This window comes from Pan troglodytes, chromosome 9 (assembly GCF_028858775.2).
Source record: "Pan troglodytes isolate AG18354 chromosome 9, NHGRI_mPanTro3-v2.0_pri, whole genome shotgun sequence".
In the NCBI taxonomy this organism is placed as follows: Eukaryota; Metazoa; Chordata; class Mammalia; order Primates; family Hominidae; genus Pan; species Pan troglodytes.
In genome coordinates this window covers 21,231,249-21,243,880 of record NC_072407.2, presented here as the reverse complement: position 1 = coordinate 21,243,880, position 12,632 = coordinate 21,231,249, and the positions used below count along the sequence as shown (strand labels likewise).

General features: G+C 39.7%; 1 protein-coding gene across 7 annotated transcripts in view; it reads left to right on the top strand.

The window, feature by feature from the left end:
- The window catches only part of PIK3C2A (phosphatidylinositol-4-phosphate 3-kinase catalytic subunit type 2 alpha), a 120,777-nt gene that overhangs the window by 25,241 nt on the left and 82,904 nt on the right, over positions 1-12,632 (top strand). For all 7 annotated transcript variants that reach the window (XR_010147498.1, XR_010147496.1, XR_010147497.1 and 4 more), the window contains one exon: positions 9,733-10,862. Coding sequence is in view for 4 of the 7 variants with exons in the window: in XM_009460000.4 (XP_009458275.2) it covers positions 9,798-10,862 (1,065 nt within the window). In the remaining 3 variants the exon portion in view is untranslated. The remainder of the gene's footprint in view (positions 1-9,732; positions 10,863-12,632) is intronic.

Sequence of the window (12,632 nt, the reverse complement as noted above, 5' to 3'; positions counted from 1 at the left end):
TCTCTTAATGAGTGACAGCAGTCTCCTTAATTTAGCCTCTAGATTGGCAAATGAAAGGGGGACAGTATAGCTTTTGTTTGTATTTTTTAATGTTATCACTAAAAGATAAACTTTCCAAGTCGAACTTTTTTTTTTTTTTTTTTGAGACAGGGTCTTGTTCTGTCGTCCAGGCTGAAGTACAGTGAATGATCTTGACTCACTGCAGCCTCAACTTGCTGGGCTCAAGTGATGCTCCTACCTGTCAGCCTCCAGAGTAGCTGGGACTACAGGCATGCGCCACCATGCCTAGCTAATTTTTAAAATTTGTGTAGAGATGGGGTTTTGCCATGTTGCTTAGGCTGGTCTCAAACTCCTGGGCTCCTCTTGTCTCAGCCTCCCAATGTGTTTTGTGAGTCACTGCACCCAGCCAAGAGTAGATTATTCTTTATGGTTAAGTAATGCACAGAAAAGTGCATAAATCATATATGATTATTTAACAAATAATTATAAATAAATACTTGGGTAACCAGTCACTAGGTTAGGAAGCAGAACATTGCTAGTACCCCAAAGTCCCCACTATATTTCTTTCTGATTATAACTTTGTAAGTAACTACTATTCTAACTTTTTTTTTTTTTTTTTTTGAGACAGAGTTTCACTCTTGTTGCCCAGCCTGGAGTACAATGGCACGGTCTTGGCTAACCGCAACCTCCATTTCCCAGGTTCAAGCGATTCTGTTTCTCAGCCTCCCAAGTAGCTGGGATTACAAGCATGTGCCACCACGCCTGGCTGATTTTTTATATTTTTAGTAGAGATGGGGTTTCTCCATGTTGGTCAGGCTGGTCTCGAACTCCTGACCTCAAGTGATCCACCCGCCTCAGCCTCCCAAAGTGCTGGGATTACAGGTGTGAGCCACTGTGCCCGGCTATTCTAACTTTTGATAATCATTTCCTTCACAGTTTTGCCATAATGTAAGCATTCTTAAATAAAATAGTTTTTCATGTTTTTGAACTTTATATGAATCAAATCGTGTGTGTGTGTTTGTGTGTGTGTGTGTGTGTGTATATATATATATATATATATATATATATTTAAAAATGGGATCTCACCATGTTGCCCAGGTTGGTGTTGAACTCCTGGGCTCAAGGGATCTTCCTACCACAGCTTCCCAAGTAGCTGGGACTACAGGCATGCCACACCCAGCGCCTTACGTGTGTGTGTGTGTGTGTGTGTGTGTGTTTTCTGTCTTTCATTTGCTCAACCTGTTTCTAAGTTGTATTGTACAACTCTAGTGGATCCATTTGCATTGCTATATAGAATTCCATTGAGTGAACTGTGTTATAATAAAAAAAAAAATCAGATGATTGGTGACTGGGGGCTCTTAGATAACTTCAGGATGGGTGTTGGTTGCCTGAAAGACCAAAACATGATTAGAGGGTTAGGGAGGGGAGAAGTGCTAGAGACCAGTTACCAATGGCCAGAGACTTAATCAACCATGTCTATATAATGAAGCCTCCATTAAAACCCTTAAATGACAGGGTTTGGAGAGCTTCTGGGTTGGTGAACACATAGAGGTGCCGGGAGATAGTGTCCAGAAAGGGTATGGAAGTTCTGTCCCGCCACCTCTAATACCTTGCCCTATGCATCTCTTCCCTTTGGCTGTTCCTGAGCTGTATCCTTTATAATAAGTCAGTAATAAGTAAACTCTTCCATTTGGCTGTTCCTGAGTTGTATCCTTTATAATAAGTCAGTAATAAGTAAACTCCACCTGAGTTTTGTGAACCATTCTAGCAAATTATAAAACCTGAGTTGGGTTCATGGGAACCCTTGATTTGAAGGCAAGTCCAAAACAGTATAAGTAATATAGGAACCCACTACTTTTGACTGTAGTCTGAAATGAGGGTAACCGCTGGAATGCAGTGGCACAATCTTGGCTCACTGCAACCTCTGCCTCCCAGGTTCAAGTGATTCTCCTGCCTCAGCCTCCTGAGTAGCTGGGATCACAGGTGTGCGCCACCACATCTGGCTAATTTCTGTATTTTTAGTACAGATGGGGTTTCTCCATGTCGGTCAGGCTGGTCTCGAACTCCTGACCTCAGGTGATCCACCTGTCTCAGTCTCCCAAAATGCTGGGATTACAGGTGTGAGCCACTGCGCCTAGCCTTTTTTTTGTTTTGTTTTGTTTTGTTGTTGTTGTTGTTTTGTTTTCTAGTAGTTCTTTTTAATGTATTAGAAAGATTAGCTCTTTGTGATAGGAATAGCAAAATTTTTTTCTTGGTTTATTGCTTTTCACTGACATTTTTATGGTTCTATTGTTTTTATTTGTTTATTTTTGACAGAGAGTCTGGCTCTGTGGCCCAGGGTGGAATACAGTGGCACGATCTTAGCTCACTGCAGCCTTGACCCCCTGGGCTCAAGCAGTCTTCCCATCTCAGACTCCCGAGTAACATGTGCCACCATGCCCTGCTGATTTTTATATATATATTGTTTTCATAGAGTTAAGGATTCACCACGTTGCCCAGGCTTGGTTCAGTTATTTTTATTTTAGCTTTTCATTGCCTGCAGCAGTGCTTGATGCATAGTATACACCCAATAAATATTTACTGAGGAAATGAATACATTCATTGGTGCTTTTTTGCCAAACAAAAGTTATTTTAAAAGATGTTTATGTGCTTGAATCTTTTACATATGGCTTCTAGATTTTGAGTCATATTAGGAGGCCTTTATGCTGAGGTTACAAAGCAATTCTATGTTGTCTTTTGTTTTCATGATAGAATTTTTTTACACTGATTTAGAGCCAGGACAATGGCTCACACTGTAATCCCAGTGATTTGGGAGGCTGAGGTGAGATCACGTAGGGCTAGGAGTTCGAGATCAGCCTGGGCAATATAGCCAGACCCTGTCTCTACAAAAAATGAAAACATTAGCCAGGCCTGGTTATACTGGTAATCTCAGCTACTCGGGAGGCTGAGGCAGGAGGATCCCTTGAGCCTCTAGGAGTTTGAGATTACAGCGAGCTATGATGATGTCACTGCCCTCCCGCTTCAGTGATAGAGTGAGACCTTGTCTCTATTTTTAAAAATTTAATCTTTTTGTAACTTATCCTATGTGGTTGATTGTGAACACATTTCTCTCTAAAATGTTAAGTTTTCTAAATCTAGAATATTAAGGTAATTAGAAAGTATGTACTTTAAAAATTAAAAAGTTATAAAGGATAAGACCTCATTTAAAGGCTGTAGGTTGGCCAGGTACAATGGTTTCTGCCAGTAATCCCAGTGCTTTGGGAGGCTCAGGTGAGAGGATTGCTTTGAGCCAGGAGTTTGAGACCAGCCTGGGCAACACGGTGAGACCCTGTCTCTACAAAAAATTTAAAAATTAGTTGGATGTAGTAATACATGCCTGTAGTCCCAGCTGCTCAAGAGTTTAAGGCAAAAGGATTGCTTGAGCCCAGGAGTTCTAGGTTATGGTGAGCTATGATCAAGCCGCTGCACTTCAGCCTGCGCAACAGAGCTAGACCCTGTCTTCAAAATAAATAAATAGGCCAGGTGCGGTGGCTCACACCTGTAATCCCAGCACTTTGGGAAGCTGAGGCGGGTGGATCACCTGAGGTCAGGGGTTTGAGACCAGCCTGGCCAACATGGTGAAACCCCATCTCTACTAAAAAAAAAAAAAAAAAAAAAAAACACACACACACAAAAATGAGCCAGGCATGGTGGTGGGCACCTGTAATCCTAGCTACTCAGGAGGCTGAGGCAGGAGAATCCCCTGAATCCGGGAGGCAGAGGTTGTGGTGAACCGAGATTGCACCATTGCACTCCAGCCTGGGCGACAGAGTGAGACTCTGTCCCCCCAAAAAAAAAAAAAAAAAAAATCAGTTCCATGGAAGTACCATAATTTATTTTCCTTTAAAGTTTATATTCATTTGGGGGGACAAATATCTGTATTGTTCAACTCAAATAATTCTTTTTTAGTTTTCTTAGTTGTCTTGAAATTTTAAGATCAGGAAAACATTTAGATGGGTAGCAGCACCAACTTGCTTTTTTCTGTTTTCTGGGGTTTAAATTTAAATTGTAAATGACTGTCTAACACAGAAGAAGCCAAGAACTTTTAAATTAATTCTTCTGTTTTGGGATATGCAAATGGTGTCTAAACGTTTAACTAAATAGTTTAATTACCCACTTTTGAAGAATTTTAAAGTAGCTACAGCCTTGTGATCTTCACTGGGTTACTTTATGTTGAGAAAATTTTGGCAGATGATGTGCAGGCCTCATTCAAATACTAGTTATATTGTCTTTCTCAGCTTGAATTAGGGGAACATTAGCATTGAAGTTTTCATTTTGAATTAGGATGTAGGAAATTATTTCCTGCTAAATGTTTGTCATCAAATGAAGTTTTATTTTAAAAAATTAATGGAGCATGTCAATGCAGCAGCCCCAGAAAAACAGCTGAAGCACAGGGTTACTTTTGGACAATCTGTTAAGTCCTTTTATTGCCATTTTAGTATACATGCATGATAACCTCTTGGAAAACTAAAATATGGTAACTTAGCTGGTAGCAATCAGCTCACTTTTACTACTTACAGTTGAATTTACTTTAGCATATACTACTTTGGGTGTTGGTACTAGAAATAGAGCAAGCAAATACATTGGTGATGTGAGAAAAACCCATACTCACTATTAAAATATATTTCAGATGATTAATTTTATATCTTTATCAGTAAATGAGAGTTAACATTCATTTGAAATACTTAGAACAAGTGTATTCTCCTATGAATAAACTATTGTAAACTAATTTTAAAAAATCTAGATCCTTCTTTCAGAATAATGTTACATTGTTCATTACCAGATGTGGCAACAAGGAGAATACTTAAATAACAAATTGGCATTATGCTTGTGGAAGATGAATTATATCTACGTAGCCTTTCTCTTTGTAAAATGCTATTTTTTTTATTTTTTATTTTATTTTATTTTAGTTTTTTTGAGACAGAGTTTCACTCTTGTTGCCCAGGCTGGAGTGCAATGGTGACCTTGGCTCACTGCCATCTCTGCCTCCAGGGTTCAAGGGATTCTTCTGCCTCAGCCTCCTGAGTAGCTGGGATTACAGGCCTGGCATGCCACCACACCCAGCTAAATTCTGTATTTTTAGTAGAGACAGGGTTTCACCATGTTGGCCAGGCTGGTCTTGAACTCCTGACCTCAGGTAATCCACTTGCCTCAGCCTCCCAAAGTGCTGGGATTACAGGTGTGAGCCACTGTGCGTGGCTGCTGTTTTGTTTTAATACATCTAATTTTGTGAAAAATAGGCAGTATACTTTGGTGTTCCACAATAGGTGATTACACTTGATTTATTTTTCCTACCATATATCCATACTCTTGTGCCATTGGAAATGCCTTCTTTAAGACTGTCCAATAGCCCTCACTCCCTCTTGTTAAAACACATGTTCAGCCAGGTGAGGTGGTTCACACCTGTAATCCCAGCACTTTGGGAGGCCGAGGCAGGCGGATCACTTGAGGTCAGGAGTTCAAGACCAGCCTGGCCAACATGGCAAAACACTATTAGTCTCTACTAAACTTTTTGGTCTCTACTAAAAATACAAAAATTAGCCGGGTGTGGTGGCGAGCACCTGTAATCCCAGCTACTTGGGAGGCTGAGGCAGGAGAATCGCTTGAACCCAGAAGGCAGAGGTTGCAGTGAGCCGAGACTGTGCCACTGCACTCCAGTCTGAGCGACAGAATGAGACTCTGTCTAAACAAACAAACAAACCCCACATGTTCAGTAAATTAAGTTTCTTATTCATTAAGCAAGGTACTTTTAAATGTTGTGGGGAACTCCAAAAATAAACAAGTAGGCCTTTGCACTTAAGCTTATTTTAGTCTGTTGGGTAGACACATAGGTTCACAGATTCTGTGTTAATCAGGACATTTTTTGTTATGGCAGAAACTCATTTTAAACTGGCTTAAGCAAAAAGGGAGACTTACTGGCTTACATAAATGAAAGGTTGGCTTTGGGCTTAGTTGGATCCAGATGCCAGTGTAATATTAGCCAGAATCTGTCTTTCTTCGTTTTATCTTAGCTCTGCTTTCTTCTGGATTGGATTCATTCTTAGGCATTATCTCCTCAAGTGGTGACAAAGACGGCCACAGCAGGGCCAGGCTTACATCTGAGTTTAGTAAGCTCAAAGAAAAGCTTTCTTTCCAAATAGTTTCAGCAGAAGTCCAGGAGTTAACTCTGATGGGCCAGATTTGGATCCTCTGGAGTGGATGGGAATGGGGGACAAGGGTAGAGATGGCCAGTTCTATTTTAATTAACTATGTGGGATAAAGGGAGATCAGTCTCCAAAATGGAAGCCGTAGGTTCTACAACCAGAAGCAAAGATGTTGATAGGCAAAAACAGCAAAAGGTCTACAGAAGTGAAGAAGAGAAAGCTGTGATAAAAATGTTTTGGTTGATCTAAAAAGATGAATTCTGCATAAGAGCTGCTTAGGGAAGGCTAAAGAGAGGAGACAGTATTTGAATTGGGCCCTGAAGGACAAGTAGAGTTTTTCCAAGGCAGAATGTGTAAAGAAAAGATTTTCTAGGTCCCTCATTGGAGAAGTTTGACAGTGAAAAAAGAAAATTAAAATGGAAGCTGCTGGAATCTAAACGGGAATGTTAAGATTTCCCCCCCTTCAATATGGAGAAGACTTAAGCTTTTTTATGGCACAGGACCCTAAGCAAGTAAATAAGTTAACAATGCAAAGGAGGTAATCACCGATGATGAAGTGGAGGGTAATCATTGATGATGAAGTGGAGGGGAAAATACATTTATGTTTAGAAATCTAAGGTTAAGGATACACATGGAGGAAGTCGCCTTAGAAAGGAAAAGAAAACCGTTTGTTCCCTGAGGATAAGTGAAGGAAGGTGGTGGTGGAAGTTAAAACAGAAGTTTGTTGCTAAATAGTAAAGTGGCTTGCGCTTTGTTTTCTAAAACTAATAAGAAAAAGTTTATCAGTTATCTATTGCTATGTAACAGAATCATTCCAAAATGATTCTGTGGGTTATCAATTTGGCTTTAGCTCAGCTTGGTGATTTCTTCTGCTGGTCTCACCTTCAGTCACTCATGGAGTTGTGGTCATCTGGAGTGTGGATGGATGGTCTAAGATGGTGGCTTCACTCACATGTTTGGTGGTTGGTGCTGGCTGTTAGCTGACCCCTCTCATCCTCAGTGAGCATTCACATAGCAGTGGCTGCATTTCAAGAGACAAAGAACTGAGGTAGTAAAGCCTTTTAGGACCTAGATTTGGAACTCCTATTCCCACAGTGTCACTTCCATTTCATTGGTAAAAGCCAAGTCACAAGGCCCGCTCAGCTCAAGAGAGTAAAGAAATAGATCCCTCCTCTTTATGAGAGGAACAAGAAAATCACATCCCAAGTAGTGGGAGTATGTGTTGAAATGGGAGGAATTTGTGCTCCTCCTATTCCCTACTACCCAGCCTTTTATTTTGAAAATTTTCAGTCTTGGCAACCAAGTTAAAAGAATTTCAAAGTGAATACTCATATTTGTATCACCTAGATTCTACTATTAACATTTTTCTATACCTGTCTAATCACATATTTATCCATCTATCCTGCTATCCATTAATTTACCTTTTAAGAAAATGCATTTCAAAGTAAATTGTAAGAGCCAGGCACAGTGGATCATGCCTGTAATGAAGCATGAGGCAGGAGGCTTGCTTGAGGCCAGGAGTTCAAGACCAGCCTGGGTAACATAATGAGACCTCCCCCATCTCTAAACGACAAGAACAACAAAGTAAATTGTAGACATTAGTACTTTCCTGTAAGTGCTTTGTGCATATGTAGCAAGAGTTCAATATTTACAGCTTTTTCTTTTGATATAAAGTTTACATACAGTAAAGTGTGTATATTTTAAATATACATTGTGCCCATGCTTTGTAGTCTACCACAGAAGGGAAAATAGTTGTATGAAGGAATTGCAAAATAATACTCTAAGGACATTCCAAGGACATTCTTTGAATTCCTCTTTCTTCATGACCTCCTCACTAAAATTTTTTTTTTTTTGTTTAGTATTACCTCAACACTTAGGATTTTCATTTGTATTATATTAATTTGAATTTATTTTGGGTTTTTCCCTACCTCCTTGTCTCACGTATATATTGAGCATATACGGTAGACAAGCATTGTGTTTGCTAGAAAGAAAGACCATAGAATGTAAACAGGAGCTCTCTTGCTTTCTAGGTATTTAAACTGGATGTATCACAAACCAGATTAGATTAATAATACGTACCATTTATTTAATGCTTATGCCCAAGGCCAATGATAGGCACTTTTATGTGTATTATTTCATTTAGTTTGTGTACTAATTTAGATTGATACTTTTTTATTTAAAAAATTAGGAAACTAAGACATACAGAAAAGTTTTCATTTGCCCAAGGTCATATACCTTCTTTTTATTTTTTTTGAGACGGAGTCTCTCTCTGTTGCCCAGGCTGGAATGCAGTGACGTGATCTCGGCTCACTGCAAGCTCTGCCTCCCGGGTTCATGCCATTCTCCTGCCTCAGCCTCCTGAGTAGCTGGGACTACAGGTGCCCGCCACCATGCCTGGCTAATTTTTTGTATATTTAGTAGAGACTGGGTTTCACTGTGTTAGCCAGGATGGTCTTGATCTCCTGACCTTGTGATCTGCCCACCTCGGCCTCCCAAAGTACTGAGATTACAGGTGTGAGCCACCGCGCCCGGCCAGTCATATACCTTCTTAAACTAAGGTGATGTGACTCCAGAATCCATATTTAACCCTTTTATCATATTGATTAGAAGCAGGAAATGTGCTCGGTGTTACAGAGTAGCTAAGCAACCTTTCAGTTGGTCGTATTGCTTCACAGGGTAATCTTGGTCTGAATTAAGTGTTTGTCTTAAATAGAGGAGTATAAATTTTTATAAGCTAATCTATGACAAAGTTTAAAAATTATCTTCTCATCTTTTCGTGAAGAATAAAAATATTTAAGGATTTTGAAAAGGAGAAATTTTGGTATTATAACTATTGATTTAACTGCAGATAATCAGAATAGAAATGTAATTAAAACTATATGGCCAATTCAGCTATAATTTAATCTTTGAGTGAAATATTGCCTCAGAACTTCTAATAAGCCTTAACACTTTGTCTTATTCAAATCCATGTTACATTATACATTTTTAATATTTCTGGAAGATTATTAAACCTTAATCAGTTTTGCACATAGTATTTTGATAAAATAATAGTTTCCTGTTTTATTGACTAGGTATTGGATGTTTTTATTGCTAATTGGCTTTTGAGCAATTTAACAAATAGCAAAAGATCAAAAACCATTTTGATTTGCTATTTCTGCATATTGGTAAACCCTGTCTGAACTGTTGAAAATATGTGACTAGCACTTAAGTCATTTCATGCTAAGAATTCTGCCAGAAGTACCACTGGTTAATGGCAGCCATTTTGACTGCTAAAATGAAAGCGTCTAAAGTTCATTTACTGTGCCAGCTTTCCAGTTGTGTCAGGAAATGGGGTTAAAGTAATGTGTATCTGAACATCTTCTGTAACCCAACAGTGTATAAGGTGTTAAGTGTTCCTTCACCCAGATTTTATCTAACTGTTTTATTTTGTTTATTTTGTAGTATATTTTTCTAAGTGGCTTAAAGTCCAAAGTCATATGGGGTAGGTTGCAAACAAAATATATTTATGTTTGGAAATCTAATTGAGTGTTATGTTTATTTTTATGTATAGGCCTTGCTATTTTGGAAGCTACAAGAAAAAAATAGAGGAAGGAAGGTTTGGTCTTTTTAGTGGACATGGCTCAGATATCTAGCAACAGCGGATTTAAAGAATGTCCATCTTCACATCCGGAACCAACAAGAGCAAAAGATGTGGACAAAGAAGAAGCATTACAGATGGAAGCAGAGGCTTTAGCAAAACTGCAAAAGGATAGACAAGTGACTGACAATCAGAGAGGCTTTGAGTTGTCAAGCAGCACCAGAAAAAAAGCACAGGTTTATAACAAGCAGGATTATGATCTCATGGTGTTTCCTGAATCAGATTCCCAAAAAAGAGCGTTAGATATTGATGTAGAAAAGCTCACCCAAGCTGAACTTGAGAAACTATTGCTGGATGACAGTTTCGAGACTAAAAAAACACCTGTATTACCAGTTACTCCTATTCTGAGCCCTTCCTTTTCAGCACAGCTCTATTTTAGACCTACTATTCAGAGAGGACAGTGGCCACCTGGATTATCTGGGCCTTCCACTTATGCTTTACCTTCTATTTATCCTTCTACTTACAGTAAACAGGCTGCATTCCAAAATGGCTTCAATCCAAGAATGCCCACTTTTCCATCTACAGAACCTATATATTTAAGTCTTCCAGGACAATCTCCATATTTCTCATATCCTTTGACACCTGCCACACCCTTTCATCCACAAGGAAGCTTACCTATCTATCGTCCAGTAGTCAGTACTGACATGGCAAAACTATTTGACAAAATAGCTAGTACATCAGAATTTTTAAAAAATGGGAAAGCAAGGACTGATTTGGAGATAACAGATTCAAAAGTCAGCAATCTACAGGTATCTCCAAAGTCTGAGGATATCAGTAAATTTGACTGGTTAGACTTGGATCCTCTAAGTAAGCCTAAGGTGGATAATGTGGAGGTATTAGACCATGAGGAAGAGAAAAATGTTTCAAGTTTGCTAGCAAAGGATCCTTGGGATGCTGTTCTTCTTGAAGAGAGATCGACAGCAAATTGTCATCTTGAAAGAAAGGTGAATGGAAAATCCCTTTCTGTGGCAACTGTAACAAGAAGCCAGTCTTTAAATATTCGAACAACTCAGCTTGCAAAAGCCCAGGGCCATATATCTCAGGTATAGTCTTTTCTTACTAACTTCTCAAACTTAGTATAACACAGAGTTCATATTTGTGTACATAATTTGTGTTTTTTTGTTTTTGTTTTTAAGAAGGAGTCTCGCTCTGTTGCCCAGGCTGGAGTGCAGTGGCGTGATCTCGGCTCACTGCAAGCTCCGCCTCCCGGGTTCACACCCTTCTCCTGCCTCAGCCTCCCGAGTGGCTGGGACTACAGGCACCCGCCACCACACCCGGCTAATTTTGTGTATTTTTAATAGAGACGGGGTTTCACCGTGTTAGCAAGAATGGTCTCGATCTCCTGACCTCGTGATCCACCCGTCTCAGCCTCCCAAAGTGCTGAGATTACAGGCGTGAGCCACCGCGCCCAGCCCATAATTTGTTAAGAAAAAAAAATATTTTTCACTTTGAATTTTGTTTTTCTTTGCTCTCAAGTGTGCTTTGATTCTTTGCTTGTGTGGCAAAGGATGAAATGTGATTAGGCCAATTGAAAAATTGCTTGCTATTAATATTTTTCTAGGATTGTAAATAAAAAGCCTGTAATGAAGGAACTGGCTGTCACTGAGAGGCATTTAAGATATTTTAAATTTGTCTGTCCATATCTCCTCATTACATGTGCTCCCTTTTTTCTCTTCTTCCTTTTTTTTTTAATGCAAATAAGGAATTTTGGTTTTTAGCCCCATTATAGAAATTCTCACGCATTTTGTTTTGTTGTTTTTAACCATGAATCAATAAATGAATAAATAACCCCAGAGAGAAGAGCAATTTAAAGGACTCTCCCTTTAAACACTTTTATCGATAAAAGTGAAGAATGAAATATTACCATTGCAGATTTGTGTTTTGCTTTTATATCTGTGTATCCTGGGAATGTTTAAGCCTCATTCTCACTTTACTGTGAATTAATATTCAGCTAATTAGATCAGCACTTACCTACTATTTTATCATTGGGAGTTAACTAGCATTTAGATGGGGAAGGGAGGGATGGATTTTGCATGATTTGGATCGGTTTATGTTGAATTGTTGACTTTATTTATTATTATTATTATTTTGAGATGGAGTTTTGCTCTTGTTGCCCAGGGTGGAGTGCAGTGGTGCAGTCTCGGCTCACTGCAACCTCCACCTCCCAGGTTCAAGCAATTCTCCTGCCTCAGCTTCCTAAGTAGCTGGGATTACAGGCATGTGCCACTACACCGGCTGATTTTGTATTTTTAGTAGAAACCGGGTTTCTCCATGTTGGTCAGGCTGGTCTCGAACTCCCGACCTCAGGTGATCAGCCCACCTTGGCCTCCCAGTATGCTGGGATTACAGGCGTGAGCCACCATGCCCGGCCAGATTGTTGACTTAAAAAAAAAAAACATTTTGGATGTCTGGAAGGAAGAGAAATCGGTGTTAAGAAGGTTTAGACAGCATGATGGCTCATGTTTATAATCCCAGCACTTTGGAAGACTACGGTGGGAGAATCACTTGAGCCCAGGAGTTTGAGACCAGCCTGGGCAACATAATGAGAATCTGTCTCTAACACAATTACAAAAAAATTAGCTGGGCGTGATGGCATACTCCTGTGGTCCCAGCTACTTGGGAGGCTGAGGTGGGAGGATCGTGTGAGACCAGGAGGTTGAGACTGCTGTGACCCATGATTGTACCACTGTACTCCAGCCTGAGCGACAGAGCAAGACTCTATCTCAAAAAAAAGGGGCAGTTGGGGGGAAGGCACTGGTCCCCCTAATCTTCCCATCCTGCAGGGCCCAGGTCACTGCTGGATTCATATTCGG